The following is an 18,914-nucleotide window of genomic DNA, read 5'->3' as shown; positions in this document are numbered from 1 at the left end:
CACTCCCAGAGGCCTTGCACTTTTCCTGAAGAATATCCAGAGTTTATACAGGAGAGTCCAAACTACATACAGTGTAGAAATATATATATTATAAACACTAAATATACATTTCCTTGTCCCATGTCCTTTTTCTCTCAGGAGAAGGGACTTCCCTGACTGTGCTCCAGGCGATTGAAGGAGGAGAGCAACTTGCTCTCTCAAAATCGTTGTCATGTCTCTCGCTTGCTTTTCCTGCTTTCTGCAGGAAAACTGACCTTTAGATTTCGGTCATGTTGTTTGGCTGAAGCATGGCCCTCCCTTCCCTGCTATAGGTTTCAGAAGAATATTTTTCCCTTTGAGCACAGAGAACAATAGAGAGAGGAGAGCCAGAATTTAATTTTTAACTTATGCAACTGCAGCCTAGTGCACTGAGTTTAAACCGATTGCTTTCAAAAGCAGCCCCTATTTACACAGCCCTCAGACTCCTACAATGTATCGCACTTCTGCTACTGAGAATTGGACTCTCAGAGGAGTAGCTGCAAGTCATTTAATGTGAGACACTGCACGGAGAAGAAAAAGCCTCGCTGGGGTTTCTGTTAGTACAGTTTTTATTTCCCTAGAGTAACAGCAACACGCTCGTGACCAAAAATTTATTGCTGCTTCTACAAAGAGAAAATCCAACTCAAAGCATGTTAGCACAAGTACGAACGGCGCGGTTGCCGTGTGTGCTAGAAGAGAGACCCCAGATGAAGAACAAAATCACAGCGGCATTGAAATGGAAATGTAGCAGTCTTCAGAGAGGATGTTATCTGTGTAAGCAGTTTGTCTGAAACTGGTCCTTTGAGAACACGCAACCAGTCAATACTTGAGAGGAGACAGAAATGTTTGCAAGCTGCAGTCTTAAACGGAATCCAAAATTCTGAGATCCTGCTGGAAAAAGAGAAAACAAACATCGCTCTTCATGGGAAGCTCCTGAATACAAATAAATCTGTTGTGTAAAAACTGAGGCATAAAGAACTTCTTAAATTGAGGCAAATTTATTCACTGGGAGGTAAGAAGAGAATAGGGAAGGTGGGAAAGGTTGTCGTCTTCAGGACTAGACCACATCCCATCCCCTGATACAGCAGGGACGTTGCACACTAGGTGTTTAATGGACACGGATCAAACCTGCAATTTTTCGTGCTGTCCTGGCAGAAGTGCCTCTAGGAAGGAGACAGAAATCTGTGAGTTGTTTTTGAAGAAGTCGAAGCAAAGATGAAGCATTGCAGCACTTCACCCGTGGTGCAGGCAGCCACAGAAGACGCTGGTTGTGTATGGCAGGCAGCTGCCACACAAACACAAACAAAATCATCAAATGCATCAAACAGGTGGGATTCTGCTCATCCTTCAGGGCAAGGAATCTTGCTGTACACTTCTTTAGGTGCTGCAGTCCACGAGATTTTCACTCGTTTTTATCCTGGGATGTTTGGGTGGTTACCTCATTCCCAAGGGAAGCATCACAAGAAGTACACGAAGCTCTCATTCTGCATTTTCCTATCACTTTTCAGCCATCTGGGTATTCCCACTCTAAAAAAAAATAAGAAAATACACAAAGATTGATCAAGGTTTTACTCTTACGTAGTGCAAAGCATGTAGAAGCTGAATGAGCAGCCTCCACCCCTAAAAGCAGAGCTCCACGATCACAAATAGCCCGACAGCTCGCTGTAACTAAAAGGTTTGGCCCGTTACCCTGGCAGGCATTCTGAGATACTTGCACTTCATCTCAAGCCTGCTGGCTTCCTTTGTAGTGTGTGTGCACAGAAAATCAGGATCGAAGGATTGAAATACTCCATCAGGGCCAGGGTATGTAAATGTTGATCTTCCAGCCCTGATCTCATGTGTAGAAGGAATTTAAAAGCGAAGCAGTTAATTCATTGAGTTAAAATAATTTCTTAAAGGCCCTCTGAGGATACTTTGATTTTGGGGTCTTGGCAGAAGTTGGGAACTGCCAGAAACTATCCTGATTTTTTTTTTAATTGCTTCTAGAAGAGCACATCTTCTGTATTTTAAGACAGAGTTTGGCCCCAAAGGGGAATCCGTCTGCAACCACAGTTCAGAAAACCCATGGTGGAGGTGATGCCATGCTTAGCAGAAGTGGTGGGACAGAAATTGTCACGCTGTTACCTTCTCAAGGTGACCTCCTAAGTACAACAGTGTAGGGAAATTTGTGGGTTTTATGCAGTAACTTCTTGCCCTGTAGCTGGCCGTCTCTGAACGTTTTGCAGAGGACTTTCCTTCTTTTTTTGGACATCTTCATGAATTCCTTCCCCGTTTAAACTTAATTTCCAGCTTGAACTTTTCTGTTGTGGTTGTATTTATGCTATGTGGTGTCATTTTTAATTATATAAAATAAAGATGCATTTTCACACTCCTTTTAGTGACTCCACAGCAGAGAGAGCAGTGTTGTGCTGAGAAATTTAGAGCTCTTCCCTGCGAAGTTTGGAAGAAATAACTCGCATAGTTTCCTTATCGTGCTTGGTTTTGTTGTTTTTTTTCTGAAATTCCCACATAGTTGTGGTTTTCGTATTGGTCCTGTTCTGACACTGAGAACGGCAATTCAAGCATAATTGATGTGAACTGTTGCTAAAATAAGATTTTAATTTTTAGCCTGAGAAAATCCCACCGAGATGTTACAGTTCGGCATGTCTTGAGAGCGCCAAGACATACATGGTCCTTTTATTAGTGAGTGACCGGGAATTCGGGAAATAAAATAGATTTTGTTCCAGTTTGTCAACATATGCATCCTGTCTGAAAAGTCCTCCTAAAGTTTCCAGAGATTTCAGATAGCAGATTTTTTATTAGGAAAAGAAACTTATTTACTTCTCCATGACTTTGATTTTCTGCAAGATTTTGATAAAAATCCAACCAGGAATATATATCTGTAATGGATAAAAAAGTAAGTAGAAAAGACGTTGCTTAAACTTGCATTTTAGTCTGGTAAAGCTCGCACCAAAAAGAAATAAAAAGCAAAGTCTGTGTGTTTGAGCAGCCCCGTCATACGGTGAGTATGAAACACATCTGAGGATGACTCGTCATCATGGACAGTCACTGTACTAAAAAATATCCTTGCAAGTGAGAAACTTTTCAGAAAAATCTGCGATCGTAAATCACCCATTTCCCAAAGGCTTCATGCTCTGAAATGAAGAGACAACACGAGCATTAAGCAGGGTGCTTCTAAGCACGGCTTGCTAGCAAGTCTTACCTGTTACATTCAATCTGGGGGGCTTCACGGCCAAAATTATAGCCTGGTTTTTCCCCTGACATGTCACATATACACCTGGGAGCACCGCTTGTGCTCCAACAAGGTTAAGAAATGCAGAAAAATAAATGGATAAAGCGCGGAACAGGTGAATTTTGGTGTGAGGCTTATTTGTTGCATGAAACATAGCTGGGAGAGCTCAGTTGTGTAGTGGCACAAACTGCTCACAGACCCATTGGCACTCGGTATCCTCATTTTCAGGTTCTTGGAGTTGCCTGGGCACCATCAATGCCCTTCATGGATTTGGGTTGTAGGACGTTGTTAGTAGGACAAGGAGGGGAGAAGACTTACCATGTCTGTGAATTTAACTTCTCTTTCTTCTGCTCCTGCTACTACTGGAAAGAAAGGTGTTATTTGGGCTCATGTGCACATTGTGCTTCTGAATCTTCTTTCGGGCACATCCCTGGCTAGAAATTAAAGTGATGAATTGTGAACATCAGTGCGATAGAAATTCAGTCGTGTGCTTAGATAATATTTAGCTAAAAAATACCACGAGAATCAGTCACTTGATATGTACTGAAGTATCTAACATCTGTATCAAATCAGAATTTCATCAGAAAAAGTTCCTCATCATCATCAAGGATGAAACTGAAGCTTCATCCATGTAGGTCTCGCTATAAAAGTACCACAAATTCTCAGAGGAACATGGAGCAAGTTGCTCGTTTTTGTCCTGTTGGTTCTTCACGTCCAAGAAGGGGTTAAATACTTCCCTGTCTAATTTTGTTTCCCTATTTTTAATCTCAAGCTCTTTCAGGCAGCGACCCTCTCTGACTGTGCCTTGCTCCATCTGGGAAGGACTGAATGAAAATCCCAAGAATAAGCCCTTGCTGCAGGCTGCCGGCACAAAACGAGTATTTTAATGATAAAAGATCAACGTTAGTATGTTGATCTGCCTCCCATGATGGCTTTTAGGGTTTTTTAAGAGGCTATAGGAATTGGAATCATTCTTTGGTGCTTTTAGAAAGAAGGAAGGGAAGGGATCGTGAGCAGCATTACCTTGTAAAACAATCAAGCCCCGTGTTCCTTAAAGCAGATAAAGCAGAAATTCATTTGTTTGTCGCTTGTGTTTGGAGACCAGTGCATCTGGGCGCCTTTATTTTTACCCAAAAGCAGTGTTTGAAGAGCTCCAGCAACTGGCCCCGGCCGCAGGCTCACCGAGGCAGCCAAGTACATCCCAGCCTTCCCGAGCAGGAAACGGGAATTAATGCGCAGCGCTCCTCATCCTGGGGCTGAAATCATGCTGTGGGGAGGAAAACGAGCCCCAAACCCAACGTTTGCCTTTGGGAAAATGGAAATGCAGGTTTCCAGCGTTGGGGAAACGGTACCATCATTGTTCACGAAAAGCCTTTTTTACACGTGTGCTGAGAAGCAGTCCAGAAGCCCACCGGGCGTTTCGGTAGCTGTAGCATGGTAGGGAGGGGAATTAAATGACATCTGCATCTGTCAGCGTAACGTTTTCGACATTATTTGCTTGTTTTTAAGACGGTTTTAAGCCCAGGTTGTGTGAATCTGTAAGCAGAGCAGTGAAATTGTGGCTTTTCCTTGCAGAAACCCGACGTGCGGCTCTCCCGGGGCAGCATCGACCGCGAGGACGGAGGTCTCCAGGGCCCTGTAAGTGCTTGTGGGATCTCCTCGGCTCCCAGCCCTTCTTCCAGCTTCCTGGTAGTACACGCTGTGCAGTCGTGACTGAGAGGCTTTGCTCAATGTTTCCACTGCTCTTACATGCTGCTCCAGCTTTCCAAGAAGCTCAGCTTCTGCAGGAACAGCAGCCGAGGCAGAGCTCCTCGTGCAGCACTTGGGAGGATTTGGGGGGTTGGTTTTGGCCCCTCGAAGCTGCCGTGGAAACAAATGCTTCTGCAGAGATGTCGCAAGGATTTTCAAAAAGCTTCTGCGGTGCCTAATTGGGGCTGGGCCTTTTAAAACCGTCGATGGTTTTCTGAAACTCCCATCAACAGGAAGCCGGGGTAAAATAACTTCAGCAGTTGTTTAAATATCTGAAGGGTTTTCTTACCAGGAATGTAAATGTTGCTGTTGTATTACCCGGGAATCTGTGTAGGGTAACTGACCCGCTCTGAAACAAATGGAGCAAACCCCACAGCCATTCATTTCTTGTCAGAGAGCAGCTGCAGCTGTGCTGTTCTTTCTTCCTGGCTTCACTGCTGTGTATTTAACTAAAAACATCTCCCCGGTGGTTGAACTGCCATCAGACCCTCTGAATCACGCAGAGAGGACAGGGGATCGGGCCAGGGAGTGTTACTGATAGAAACCTGGCGCTCCCTCCCTTGTTGGTGTCCAGGGATCACCTTCAAAGCATTTCTGGGAAGTCAGCATTTAAAATCCACTTTCCTCGATCATTTGGGATGCAATTCCAGAGGCGTCGCATGGCCTCCATCCTGCCAGAGGGCTGATCAAACTCCTCGCCACTTCCTCAAAGCACAGCTCCTTTGGGCAGGCTGCTTTCTCGGACCCTCATTTCAGCTTTGACTGCTTGGGGTTAGAATGAAAAATCCAACCCCCCGATCCCAAACTGCTGGTAGGATATGTTCCAGGTTCCCAGGTGAGGTTGGGCACTTCCCACTTGAAGGAGTGGGAAGAAAAACGTGCTGGTTGCCAAAATGGGTTTTACAAGAGGCTCTTTATTCAGTTCCAGAGTTTGAGTTTGCATTCTTGGAGTTCTTAATACATTTAAACATTTAATAGGCTTAAAATGCAACTCTGACTTCGTTTGCAGCGGGAAATGCCTGATGCTTCTCTGAGTCAATCTCAGTTTCTCATCAGGAGGATGAGAAATAAGGAGGCATTTGTAGGAGAGCTCGGGTTAAACAATCACCCGGCATTAATTACACAGAGGTTTCTGTGGCAGGATCCCGATCACCGAGGCGTCACTGCAGTCCTCCCTCGGAGTGTCTTTTTGGTAGGTTAGGCATGGTAGAAGCTGGAATGGGTGTGAGCTTGGCTGTATGACCATCTTTTTAATAATTTCCTGGAAGGAAAAGTGCACAAACTTTCTCTTTCCACCCCTCTCTTCCCCCTGGTGGGATTCAGAGAGACGTGGTGACAGCAGGAGAGTGTCAGGACTCGGGAGCTTTGATTCCTCCTCCTGCTAGAATATCATCTGTAAAACCTGTGAGAACTGCTTAGCATCTTCCTTAGGAGTCCTCCCCACGCAATATATTTCTGTGGGACCCGACACTCTGAATGTTTTGCTTCTGGCCACAGTTTTCCACAGCAACCTGCTAGAAATGAGCTAGAAGTGGAGTTAGCGTGGGAATCCTCAGCCCATGCAGTTAAAATTGGGGGAAAAAAAAAAGTTTTGAGCAGCAGAAAAGAGGCCTCAGGAAGTGCTGGGCAGCCCTAACCACAGAAGCCTTGGCAGATCCGCCTGCAATTTTTAAAACCCTGACATGAATTTCTAAAAACGCCAGGCCGAAGCTTTGAATAAATGCTGAAGTAAAATTCTGAGTGTCCTTCGGGTTTGTTAACGAGATGTCGGTCCTGTTAGCAAGATGTGAGGATCTCAGGTCGGTTCAGAGGATCTCCTGCAGACCTTCTGCACGCTGTTGGGCAAGGAAGGGGCTTGGTTTGTCCAGCTGTGGTTGTGTCAGTGCTGAAAGGAGGCAGCTACGAGGTTGGAAGCTGAGGAATAGTGGGTGTGCTGCTGCTGCCTCCATCACCTGGGTGTGTTTCTGAAAATAAAGAATGTGGGAGATTCAAAAACCGTGCTTAAAAGATCAGAAAAGTGAATTAATGTTTTTAGGCAGTGCTTTGTAATAGCATTATCCAGAGCTGAAGTCAAACCGAAGCAGCTCCTGTGTTTTCACACCACTACAAGGGAGCTCTAGGATTTTTTATTTAACATGTTGAAAAAGCAGCTTCCCTAGGTTTGATGCAGAGAGCTGTTCTGGCTTTGCAGAAAACAGCCTTTATTTTATAAACTAATGCCTTCTTGAAATGTTTTCCTGCTGGGCATGTTAAATTCTAACTGCCTTCAGTGTCTTACTTTGCAATGGAAACTCCTTTTTACAGATACGCATGCTTAAAATGTGAATGTAACATTTGTGTGTGTTTTTTTTTAATGTGACAAGTTTTGCACAAGGTATTAATTTGCTTGTGACCAAACAGATTTTCATCTTTCTTGGCCTGGAGGTTGTATAAACACAATTCCCGAGGAAATTCACTTGAATCTATCAGTAAATACTTCCAAATGAATAAGCAAATTGACCTTGATTAAGAGCTTCACAGCTCAGAAGTTCTGTTACCATTATTGATGCTACTCTCCAGTGCAGAAATAGTTCTGTAAGTGCTGCGATTTCTTCATCAGCACCGTGAATATGCCACCACATTTGATTCATAGTGAGGGATAAACTGTCACACACAGGCCAGGGCTGCTGTGAGTACTACAACATAAATTAAAATCCTTTCCTTACTGTGTAAATGATGTAATTAGGAGATGATGGTGAATATGGACATGTTTTTAACTGGGAAATGGGCTGAGAACTGGCTGTTTCCAGTTGGTTAAGGTTCTGCTAGTGAAATGGTGAGCGCTGTGCTAACTGCTATAAATGTGTGCTTTATTTTGTAGGCTGGTAACCAGCACATCTATCAGCCTGTGGGGAAACCAGGTAAGCAGTCAAATCATACCACGTCCCCTTGAATCCTGGATTACAGGATTGTAGCAGCAGTAGTCAACAAAGGTGCCTTCCAGTATTTCCATACAAGGTTGGATTCGATTCCAGAGAACTCCACAGAGGTGTTTCGGTTCCGGCAGTGTTTAAATTCCCAGAGACGTAGTCAGCAACTCCAAGGAGGTGTTTGAACAGCTGGGGAGTCTAGAGGAAGCTGAATCACCGTGTAGGACTCCACTGTGGGTGGAGTTGAGACATGCAAAGCACAGGTAGACAACTAAATTTAGGTTTCTCTGTCTTGAAGTGAGTCAGGCCCAGGACTTCTGCCAGGAAGAGGCCTGATCGCCCAGACACGCAGCTGGGGCACGAGGTGGTGAGCACCTCTCAGCTCTGGGTTAGGTGTACCGAGTCAGTAAAGCAGGAGTAGCATTTGTGATGTTGATAGACCAGAATTAAGCAGGTACAGCTGATGCTCTGGTCCTCTAAAATGCAGATTTTCTTCACCAGATCACACAGCGCCGCCAAAGAAACCTCCCCGGCCCGGAGCCCCCGGCCATTTGGGCAGCCTGGCAAGCCTCAACAGCCCCGTGGACAGCTACAACGAAGGCGTGAAGGTACAGTGCTGGGTAGCACAGGAAAATGAAACTAGCACACGGCTCAGAAAATGAAATGGTGCCCCTCAGAGGTAGTTAGCTGTTCCCCGAGCCCATGGAAAGCAAAAGTGACCGAACTCCCCGAGTAGATGTTGTCGTGCGCTGGCAGCTCTGCAGGGAGTTTATTGCTTGGCTCACATCCTCCAGGACTGATTCAGCACATTCCTCACCTAGAATCTTTCCCAGGTGAGCTTATTTCTGGTCTGAGGGGTGTAGGATCCTGCTCATGTGGACCCAGCCTTGGAGCTCAGCACACCCAGGTTCCTCAGGTATTGCCACGGTGTCCAGGCCCTCAGTCACGTAGAGGAGAAACATCTGAGCTGCGGTGCCCCAAATAGCTCTTGTTGCAGCCCCACGACTCCCAAAACCCTGCTGGCTCTGGAGAGCAAGGAAAGAGAGGAAATGGTGTGGTCGGGACTTTCTTACTTTTGTCTTTGTTGTCACATCTCCAGTAAATAGGCGAGCAAACCAGACAGGAAATTTTGTGGAGTTGTCTGGCAGAGAGGTGCTGCAGGGCCATGTGAAACCGTGCCCTGTTTCCTCTGGTGTAAGTGGAACTGGTCCTTAAGAGTGTCAGAGACTTCTAAAATCATGTCTCCAGGTTTTTTTTTTCCCTGCCTTTGGGACTCATTTACCTGCCTAATCCGAAACAAATGACCCCAGGGCCTCCCGAGGGGAACCAGTGGAGCTATTTTTGCTATTAGCAATTTCCAGGAGTTAGATACACTGACGGGGGCTTCTCCATCAGCACTGCCCTACCAGAAGTGATGCAGACACACCCCAGTTCCCTTTACAACCTCTGTGCACTCCAGCCCTTTCCTGAGAAGAGAGCAACGTCAGAATTAGGGTGCAGGCTCCTGTAAATACGCTGGGGCCATCCCTGCTCTGCTACGACAGCCAGCGTTAATAAATAGTGCAGTTCCTCACAGGAGAGCCTCGCGTTAATCAGAGCCCTGCCAAGCCTCGAGCAGAGAACTGGAATCCCTATTACGGCAGGCACAGATGGAGCTGATGCTGATTTGGGGAAAATTCAGGGAAAAATGCAGTTCCTCTGACTACGAGGTTCACCGAAGCACTGTGTTTGGCACAGGCTGATCTTCCAGCCCCTGCCTGTCTCGCTCTCACTCACTTTTGTCCTGAGGTTATCTGAATATTTAAGAATCAGCCTAAACAGGCAGCGCGGGCGAGTTCAAGCCGGGTTATTTATTATCAGCTGGTGCCAGTGCTTTTCGAGCTGCCAAGCCACAGAAAACGTAAAAAAGCAGGAGCAGATGTGGCGCTGAATTTGGCTTCTCCAAAAGTTCCTTTCTAACTACTGATACTGGAACGTGAAAAATGTTTTCTGAAACACAGCCTCTTCGCAACAAACAAACCTGAGCAGCCAGAAACGTCATCAGTGTGAAGATTTATGCTCCTTCAGTGGAAAAAAAAAAAAAAGTGCTGGTTTTCTTCTTTTCCTGGCAGTAATTTCCTGAAATGGGATTGTCACGTGCCCTTTCAAGAAAAAAAAAAAGTTCATTATTTTGGAATAGGTCGTGACTTTGCTCACTGAAGATGTTTTTGGGGTGCATTTCAGTATCCTCCACGTCCTCCACATGCATTTGGAGCGGGCTCTTGGTACTTCCTAACCCCAGCTGCGTTAAAAGGGAGCAGGGTTTCCCAGGAAGCGTCCCCCCCCTGCTGCAGAGGCCCTTTCACTGCACTCCCCACTTCGCTGTTTGCCAGCCTGCCTTGCTCTTCTCGAGCTTTGCATGCTCTCTTCCCCACGTGCCGAGCCAAAAGGCGGCACGGGCGCATGGCCAGCACTTCTCCCCCCTTCAGTTGTCAGCTGGGGGGGCCACGAGCTAACCCGAATGCCTGCCAGCCCCCTTCAGGATCACTTTTGTTGCAGGCTTTTTAACTGGGCTCTTATTGCTACACGTGTTTTGGTTTGGGTTTGTGGTTTTTTTTGTTTTTTTTCCTGCTGAGTTTATTAATATTGTTTTTTTCTTTTTTTTTTTTTCCCTTTCTTTCGGTAAATTTCTTTAACCTTCCCCCACCTTCTGCTCAACAATAGCCATGGAGGGTAAGCAGTGCGTGAGCGTGTGTACGTGCCCTGTCCCCCGACGTCTTTGCATGCGACCTCTTGTAACTTCTCGCTCGCTTCATCCAATTCCAATCACGGCCTCTCCCTGCTGATTCAATAATTACCGGGTTCCTTTTTCCTCCAGTACCCTCTGATCGATGCGCCAGCCCGATCTCTGTAACAGCTGGCAGTAAGCAATTAGGGAAACGTGCAAATTTGATCCCAGCTCTGCAGGGATAAGCACCATGGCAGCAGGAGGACAGAGGCGTTTCTCAACCCTCCTCTCCCCCAGGGGGTTGCTTGTCCCTGGAGCTGCGGGGAAACCGGGGTGTCTGCAGCTTTACGGGACTTGGAAGCTGTCGGGTTTACCCTCAGTTATAGGAAACAAACTGGTGAACACCTTTGGGGGCTCCCAGCTCTGCTGGTGACACTGGTTTTGTTAATTTGCCGTGCAAAAAAAAAAAAAAAAAAAAAAAAAAAAAGATTTTGGGGGACAAGGGACCTGTTGTAAAAGGTACTTTGTCCATCGGGAGTGAAGCACTGAGAGGTGCCCAGTGCTCTGCTCCTCCTTCCTCACCTTATTTTGTTGTTGTGGGGGTTAGACTGGGAGCTCTTCGGAGATTTTTTTGGTAAAATCCCTCATTACACATGAAGGAAACTTCCTTCAGCCCCAAGGGTGAGTGTGTTCAGCGGGGACAGGGTGGCGGTGGCGAACACCAGCCCTTCCCTGAGGTTGGGAGGTTGCTGAGCCCCATCTGCTGGGGAACACGAGTTTCAGCAGCTCCTTTCTGCTTCCAGCTTCAGCCGCAGGAAATCAGCCCTCCTCCCACGGCCAACCTGGACCGCTCCAACGACAAAGTCTACGAGAACGTAACGGGGCTGGTGAAAGCCGTCATCGAGATGTCCAGCAAAATCCAGCCGGCCCCGCCGGAGGAGTACGTGCCCATGGTAAAGGTGAGGAGGAACTTAGGAGATCGGGGCTGGATTTCGCCCCTGAATGACAGAATTGATGGAGGAGAAGCTTTCTGGGAAGTCAAGACACATTCTGGGGCTGTTTTGTTTCGTTATTTACTTCCTTTTCTCCGTAGGAGGTGGGCTTGGCACTGAGAACCTTGCTGGCAACGGTGGATGAGACCCTGCCGGTGCTTCCTGCCAGCACCCACAGAGAGGTGGGTACAGCTCACGTGCTGCTCAGTCCCCGTCTGTTTTGGCTCTCTCTTCCCTGCACACACACGTTTGGATGCAGTAGGCACTGTGAACGCTCCGATTTCTTCATGAAATCAAGTTTATAAGAACCGAAGTGCTGCATGGATGTCATTTTTTCCAAGTGAAGGTGCTCGCACTGGGTGAAGGAGCACAGTTGAAATAAAAAGTGTCAGCAGTGCTTACAGCAAATCACAACTGGGGTGCAGGGAGAGCACCTGGGCATTAATTCTTGGTGCAGATTTAATCTTTGATTAAACAGCTTGCGCACAAAGTCATGACACAGGTAACTGAGCACAGCTCGGTGCAGCTGGGAGCTTTGGATGAGAAAATATCCCTTAGAAACCTCGTTTGGGATGAAGAAATGACTGAGATCTGTTAGTGGATTTGAGGAGAGTCAGGAATAAAACCATTTTCCTCCAAAACCTTGAGCGTGATAGTGAGAAAGGCAGCAAATCATCCCGTGTAGCAATTCCACGTGGTGGCTCCAGCTCCGAAACGAAACCTCAGGGAGGGTGGAGGGTGCTGTTGCTCTGTCCTGAGCGATTTCTGACCATTTCCACAGCTGACCGAGTCCTCTCGTTGCAGATCGAGATGGCGCAGAAGCTGCTCAACTCGGACTTGGCCGAGCTCATTAACAAGATGAAGCTGGCCCAGCAGTACGTCATGACCAGCCTGCAGCAGGAGTACAAGAAGCAGATGCTGACGGCCGCTCACGCTCTGGCCGTGGACGCCAAAAACTTGCTGGATGTCATCGACCAAGCCCGACTGAAAATGATCAGCCAGTCCAGGCCGCACTAGGAGCACCGAGGGAAGAGTTTCAGCAGGCTGAAGGAATTCTGCTCGCCACAGGCTGACCTTCCACCAGCAGCGAGGATTCACCCAGCGCAGTCCTGGCTTTCCAGTGACTCTTGCTTCAGCTGCCTGGCAGCCGGCGCTTCTCTCCCGCGACAAAAAAAAAAAAAAAAGTTGAACCCAGTTTTTTTTTAAAAGCCGAGCTGGTCTGGGATTGAAGCAGCGGCGTGGGCAGCAGCCGAAGTCTGTACAGAAGGCCCTGGGGGAGCAAGGTTGGGTTTTGCTCCCGTCGTGTCGGCCGCGCTTCGCCTCGAGCTGCCGCAGGGTCTCGGAGCCAGAACTGTTCGAGCAGCAGAGCGGGGAAAAAAAAAAGAGATCGTGAATAAGAAGAATTCTGGGAAACCTCAGGGCTGAGAATTCTTGCCCGCAGTGTATGAACTATCCAGACTGGAAGTTTTTTTTTTTTTTTTTTTTTATTAGAACACTTAACGTCGCAATATGCTAATCACAATTTACAGAGAAAGAAAATAAAAAAGCTATATTTTCAAGACGTCGGTCGTTTCCGGACAGACTAAAAGCCCTCTTCATCTTCCTGCCTTTTACTTTTACGTGCCCGTGTGATGCGTTTGGTTGGAGCTAGCTGTAGGACACAACTGAAAACTCGTCTCTTTCACCCGAATTAACGTGCCAGTTCTTTTTGTAGCAACGTCGTTTTCCTTGGAAGCAAAAAATGCTGCTTTGTACCAGAGCAACTCAGAGCGGCGTTTCGAGGAGCCCTGTAACCATTCATGCCCCCCGTTTTTATATAATTTATAAAGACAGATTAAAGCCATGTTGAATATTTTAAACCCACTGTAGCTAACTAACCCATCCTTTTGTCTATCTTGCCTGGGAGGAGTTACCGTAGAGCAGCGTGAGTAGATTTTCCTTGGTTTTTCCAGTTATGCCATCAGTTCTGTTAAAATAAAAACCACACTCCCTTTTTGCTGTTGAGGGATATAAATTATTCTCAGGAAGAATATAATGAACTGTACAGTTACTTTGACCTATTAAAAAGGTGTTACCAGTGAGTCTGGCTCTTTTTTTGTCTGTGTGTGTTTACTGGAGAGCCCTTCCTCCCTTTCCCTGAGGTTTTGGAAGTTACAGCGAGCAGCCAAGGAAGAAATCAAAAAATTCTTTAGCCATCTTCGCTAAAGCAGTTTTATTTCTAAGCACAGGAACATCTAAATGAACTGTTTGTGATTATGGGGTGTCACTTCTTACATTCCCCTACTTTTAAAATCAGTTTTTCTTTGATGGAGGTGGGGGAAGCAGCAGCTGCAGGGTTGTTTCAGCAGCTCTCAGCAGCAATGCAGTTGCAGGACCAACTGCCCCATCAAGAGCAGAGCACATTTCCCCAGGTGCCTGCATCTTCCCCACAAAAAGTCCTGGGTTTTGTGGGATGGGGCAACGTAGTGCTACCACCATTCAACCAGATGCACCACAACCCTCCAACACAGCTTTTGTGTTTCTTTAAACACAGAATGCTTCATTGCCTTTCATTTAATATTTTGACACATTGAAAGATAGCCCTCACTTTGACTCATAGGATAAGCCCAATTTGGAAGTTTTCATAATACTTTCACATCACTCCATTTGTAAGTTACCCTTCAACACAGCTGGTTTTTTAGTGATGCTCCTTGATTTTTTCCCTGGGGAAGCAAAACGTTCCGCACCCTCTGTACCTCATACACCCCAGGCTTGAAGCTCTGAGTATTGCAAGGACTTTCTTCATCTACTCCGTAAATTACAGCTGTAATGAGTAACTACAGACAGTTTTAACCCCAGACAAAGGCCTTTAGCTACGGATTTCAGCCTTCTCCAAAACATTCTCAACTGCTCTCCACTGTGAAATGCCCACGGTTGTGCCCCAGCCTCAAACTGCTCCTAGGAAGGAATTCCTAGCTCCTAGCTAGGAGTTGGTGGGGTGCTGCAGCATCCCAAGAGCTCACAGCACAGGGAGCACACCAAGCAGAAACACTTCTAAACCTCCACACCTCCCATGCTCACTGCAGCTGTGTTTACACCTCTATCCGCATGCTGGGACTGCAGTTAGGAGCTGTAACTGGCGCTGTGCTACGCCTCTGCTGCTGCTGGGGATGAAGAACCAACACGGGGAGTGGTTAAACCCTAGGCCTGCATTCAGTGGCAGCAGTTTTGGGGACAGCAGTTTTGGTGGCCAACCTTCATCCGCTCCCTTCCAGCATTTAAGAGACAACCAAACAGTTCAATGCTTCTTTATTACAGGCAGGTACAAAACTAATTAGTCAAAAAGACCAAAGCCCATGTCATCATCAGATTCCTCTGATTCCTCTTTCTTTTCCTCTTCTTTCTTCTCTTCAGCTATAAAAGAAAAAACAGCGAGAATTTTTTGCACCAATTCATAAGTCACATGCTGGAGGACTTAACGTCAAGAAGCAAAACCTGGACGGTGACAGCTCATCACAGAACGGCCTGGGGTGCAAGGGACCTCAAAAATCATTTAGTTCCAACCCCATGCCACGGGCAGGGACACCTCCCACTGCATCAGGTTGCTCAGGGCATCATCCAGCCTGGCCTTGAGCACCTCCAGGGATGGGGCAGTCACAGCTTTTATAGGCAGCCTGTGCCTCTGAGGTAACCCCAGCCCCACGTGCTTAATTGAAAGGCTCCAGCCTTATTACTAAGCATGAGGCGTGGTTCTGCTCCCTCCCACTCTCACGCTGCCTCCCAAACTGCCTAAGAACATCTCAGCCCAAGGTTTCACCCAGCAGCTCCCATCCCAGCACCCCACTTACCCGGGGCAGCCCCGCCGCCCGCCGGCGCAGCCCCTCCCGCAGGAGCAGCCGCAGCCGGAGCCCCGCCGCCGGCTCCCACGTTGCAGATGAGGCTGCCGATGTCGATGTTGGCTAAAGCCTGAGGAGAAAAGCGCCCGGCACGGCCTCGTTAACGCGGGGCCAGCTTCGCTTCACCCTCCCCCCCCCCCCAGAGCCCCCTTCCCCATCCACCCCCCGCTTACCTTAGCGAACAGCCCCGGCCAGAAGGGCTCCACGGTGACTCCGGCCGCCTTGATGAGGGCGTTAATTTTGTCCTCCTGCAACGAGGCCGGCGCTGAGGAGACGGCTCCGAGAGAAGGAGGAGGGGGAGGAGGAGGAGGCCGCCGCCGCCATGCCGCGGCCGGCCGCCATCTTGTGGCGCCAGGGCCTTGCACTCACCGTCACGGTGACTTCGTCGTCGTGCAGGATGAGGGCGGAGTAGATGCAGGCGAGCTCGGAGACGGAGGCCATGGTGTGGTGGTTGGGGGGCGCGGTGCCAGTCGCCGGGGTAGAACGGCCTTAGCTTCGTGTGAAGGACACAGCACCTTGTGCGGCCAGCGAGGAAAGGGCGCCCAGCGCTGAGGGGCGGCTTTATATCAGCGCCATCAGCCAATCGCAGAGCCGAACGAGGAGATGACAGCGCCGCTGGCCAATCCGAGAGCGGGGAGGAGAGGCGCTCCGCCAATCGCGGCGGGGGGGGGCGGGAGGAGGCGAGGCGGCGGCCATTTCCCGCTGCCCCCCTCACGCGTGAGGGCGGGCTGGGGCTGAGGCGCCGCCCGCCGCCCTGCGCCACGAGGGGTCGCGATTTGGCACCGTTTTGCCCCAAAAACACATCCAAACCTCGTGGGTGGCACCTGGGTGGCTGGCACCTTAGGGTGACGTTGCTTGCCTAAGCGCACGTGTGTAAAAATAAATAAATAAATAAAATAACGATGTGGAAAAAGCCATTTGTGATCAATTCCCACTTCCCAACTTCGAGGTGACTGTAACCTTAGCAAATTCCAGCATTTCCCCCTCTGATATTAATATGTGATCAACCGATATCCAGACAAGAGTAAAGTTACTTAAAATATGTATTTTTTTTAGACTGGTGTTCGCAATCTGTAAATAAAACTTTCATAATCAAGCAGAATAATTTAAGGATTTGCAAAAAGATAGGGTATTTAGAACCTTAAAATGACAGCGTTCAATACATCTTTTATCCATCCCTTCATAATTCGAAGCATCTCCAAGTTTCACTGGATGGGGATCAGATGCTACTTACTGCTGGAGATGGTGAATGCTGCATGTTGCAGCACTTCGCTTGCAGGTGACTGAAAAATGTAATTTTCAGGCAAATGAACTCACAGATCTAGATTAGAAGGAAGTTCTTGTGTAGGCTACAGCTATGCTCGAAATATCTGGAAGCAGAAACTGGAGTTTGCTTAAGGGCGTTGGAGTCTCTGAGCAACTCCAACATCACCTCTGTAAATGTGCAGCTTGTGGAAAGGCTAAAAAAACCTGCAGGAGACCCAACCTTATCCTGTAAGATATATATATATATATATATATCATGAAGTCCTCACCAAGGAGACTTGAATCTCACATTTTCTTTCTTTTTTCCTGACACTGCTTAACTCTTTTGTTGTTTTTAACCTTTCTGAGCTGATTCTTCCTTTATTAAACAGCCTTTTTCCTGCTCTCAAGTTGCACTTTTTCAATAATAAGTTGACCACAAGTTTAGGGAGGGACTCTTTGTCCCATTACACAGGGAGTGTAATGATAGGGCAAGGGGGAATGGTTTTAAACTAAAAGAGGGTAGGTTTAGATTAGATGTAAGAAAGAAATTCTTCACTCAGGGTGGTGAGGCCCTGGCACAGGCTGCCCACAGAAGCTGTGGATGCCCCATCCCTGGAGGTGCTCAAGCCCAGGCTGGATGGGGCTTTGGGCAAGCTGGGCTGGTGGGAGGTGTCCCTGCCCATGGCAGGGGGTTGGGACTAGATGGGCTTTAAGATCCCTTCCAACCCAAACCACTCTGAAGTTACTGATGATTGGGGGCCTCTTCTTTCAAGGCCTTTGCCATTATCCCACATTCAAACCTCACAGCAAGCAACACCTGCTGTCAAGTTCCAGTTCACATGGCGAGCTCTCACACGAGTTGCACAGATCTGACAAACCAGGATCGGGGGCTCAACACCTTTACCCAAAGGGCTGAAGGCTTTCTGCTCCTGAGAGAGGGAAGGAGCTGGTGGTTAATCGGGGTGCCCTGTGCTGGTTGAGGCACATCGGGGTACTGTTAACCAGCGCAGTTATCCCCCCCTGCAACTGTTTTCCAGTGGTGGTCCCAGCTTTTTCTCTGCATGGTATGATTTTGATTTTATAGCTGTACGTACTAGGCTAGAGTGACACTGAGGCCAGGGATTTTTTATTTTTTTTTATTTTTGGGGCAGGGGTGGATTTGAGAAAGCAACTATTCACCATTAAATTGTCTTCTCCAACCTTGTTCATTAATAGTATCAGTACAGTATCTGCTTTTCCTATCCTCTTTTTGGAAACAACTTGTTCCTTAGCTGATTTTTTTTCTTTGTTTCACCCTTTCTCATAACTGCGTTCAAACCCCAGAAATATTTCCAGGTCTGAGTCCGTGACTGTAGTGGGAAGTCCAGCTCAGAAACCTGCCTGGACAGGCTGCTCCTTTGGGCTCACAACAAAGAAAAAACTCTGCTGCTACTTGCAGTGGTGACAATCAGCACACAGCACATCCCCAATAGGTGGTGCTGCATCTTTTTGATAGTTTTTAATTGACGTGGTTTTTGCTCTGATCACCTACAAAAGTAAGTCCTGCTTGAGTCTTTCTCGAGTCCTTCACTTTTTTTTTTCTGATCTCACTTTATATTTTTATCATTTAAAGCAAAATATATATATTATTATGAAAAGGACATAGAGTATGTAAGAAATCTAGTGTGCACACTCCAGAATAACAGTTTAAAAGTCTGGCCACTTGAGAGCTGGAATAACATAAGCTTGAATTCCTTTACAGTCAAGAATCAGATTTACATCTTTCTTCTCTGAGTAACATTTTTTTGCCATTGTATCATTATTATAAATGACTAACAGGCATTATAAACTGTTTTTTAAATTAATTTAGTTTAAAAATAAAACAGTTGTGCTTAGTGAGGTCAAAATATGTTCTCTCATCAAAGAAAAAAGCCATATATACTGCCACTAGCTTATTTGTATATAAAATATTTACCCCCAGTTACCTCTTTTTATATAAGTGATTCTTAAAAGCCATTCATAAATACTACCTTACTTCAAAAATATTAGAAAATGCACAGTTTTCCTCAAACCAGTAATTCCTTCTTTGGGAAATACCAGTTCTGGGAAATTTCAACTTGAAATCTAGCAGTTATGATAGGGTATCTATCATAACTGGTAACTGCCAGTCAATTTTTTCTCTAAAGAAACCTGATTTTGAGCATT

The 18,914-nt window shown here is 46.9% G+C and overlaps 2 protein-coding genes across 14 annotated transcripts in view; one reads left to right on the top strand and one right to left on the bottom strand.

The window, feature by feature from the left end:
- Positions 1-13,688, top strand: part of PTK2 (protein tyrosine kinase 2) — a 195,132-nt gene extending 181,444 nt beyond the window's left edge. For all 13 annotated transcript variants that reach the window (XM_068672732.1, XM_068672731.1, XM_068672730.1 and 10 more), the window contains 6 exons: positions 4,826-4,888; positions 7,860-7,899; positions 8,410-8,516; positions 11,419-11,574; positions 11,709-11,789; positions 12,412-13,688. In XM_068672732.1, the coding sequence (XP_068528833.1) occupies positions 4,826-4,888; positions 7,860-7,899; positions 8,410-8,516; positions 11,419-11,574; positions 11,709-11,789; positions 12,412-12,624 (660 nt within the window). In that variant the 3' untranslated portion in view covers positions 12,625-13,688. The remainder of the gene's footprint in view (positions 1-4,825; positions 4,889-7,859; positions 7,900-8,409; positions 8,517-11,418; positions 11,575-11,708; positions 11,790-12,411) is intronic.
- A 1,190-nt stretch (positions 13,689-14,878) lies between these two features.
- Positions 14,879-16,032, bottom strand: RPLP1 (ribosomal protein lateral stalk subunit P1). Its single transcript, XM_068672736.1, has 4 exons — positions 15,852-16,032; positions 15,656-15,730; positions 15,435-15,552; positions 14,879-15,000 (listed from the first exon to the last, which is right to left on the bottom strand). The coding sequence occupies exons 1-4, from the start codon at positions 15,921-15,923 to the stop codon at positions 14,921-14,923; spliced, it is 345 nt and encodes a 114-aa protein (XP_068528837.1). The 5' UTR covers positions 15,924-16,032; the 3' UTR covers positions 14,879-14,920.
- Positions 16,033-18,914: the final 2,882 nt, after the last annotated feature.

This window comes from Anas acuta, chromosome 2, assembly GCF_963932015.1.
Source record: "Anas acuta chromosome 2, bAnaAcu1.1, whole genome shotgun sequence".
NCBI classification, from domain to species: domain Eukaryota; kingdom Metazoa; phylum Chordata; class Aves; order Anseriformes; family Anatidae; genus Anas; species Anas acuta.
This window is presented reverse-complemented; position numbering and strand designations above follow the sequence as displayed.

Bases quoted from the DNA above. Each gene is read 5' to 3' on its own strand.
- RPLP1 (XM_068672736.1), bottom strand. From the start codon at position 15,923: ATGGCCTCCGTCTCCGAGCTCGCCTGCATCTACTCCGCCCTCATCCTG. The intron at 15,553-15,655 runs GTAAGCGGGGGG...TTTTCTCCTCAG, and splicing joins GGCCGGGGCTGTTCGCTAAG to GCTTTAGCCAACATCGACAT. The intron at 15,001-15,434 runs GTAAGTGGGGTG...TTTCTTTTATAG, and splicing joins GGGCGGCGGGGCTGCCCCGG to CTGAAGAGAAGAAAGAAGAG.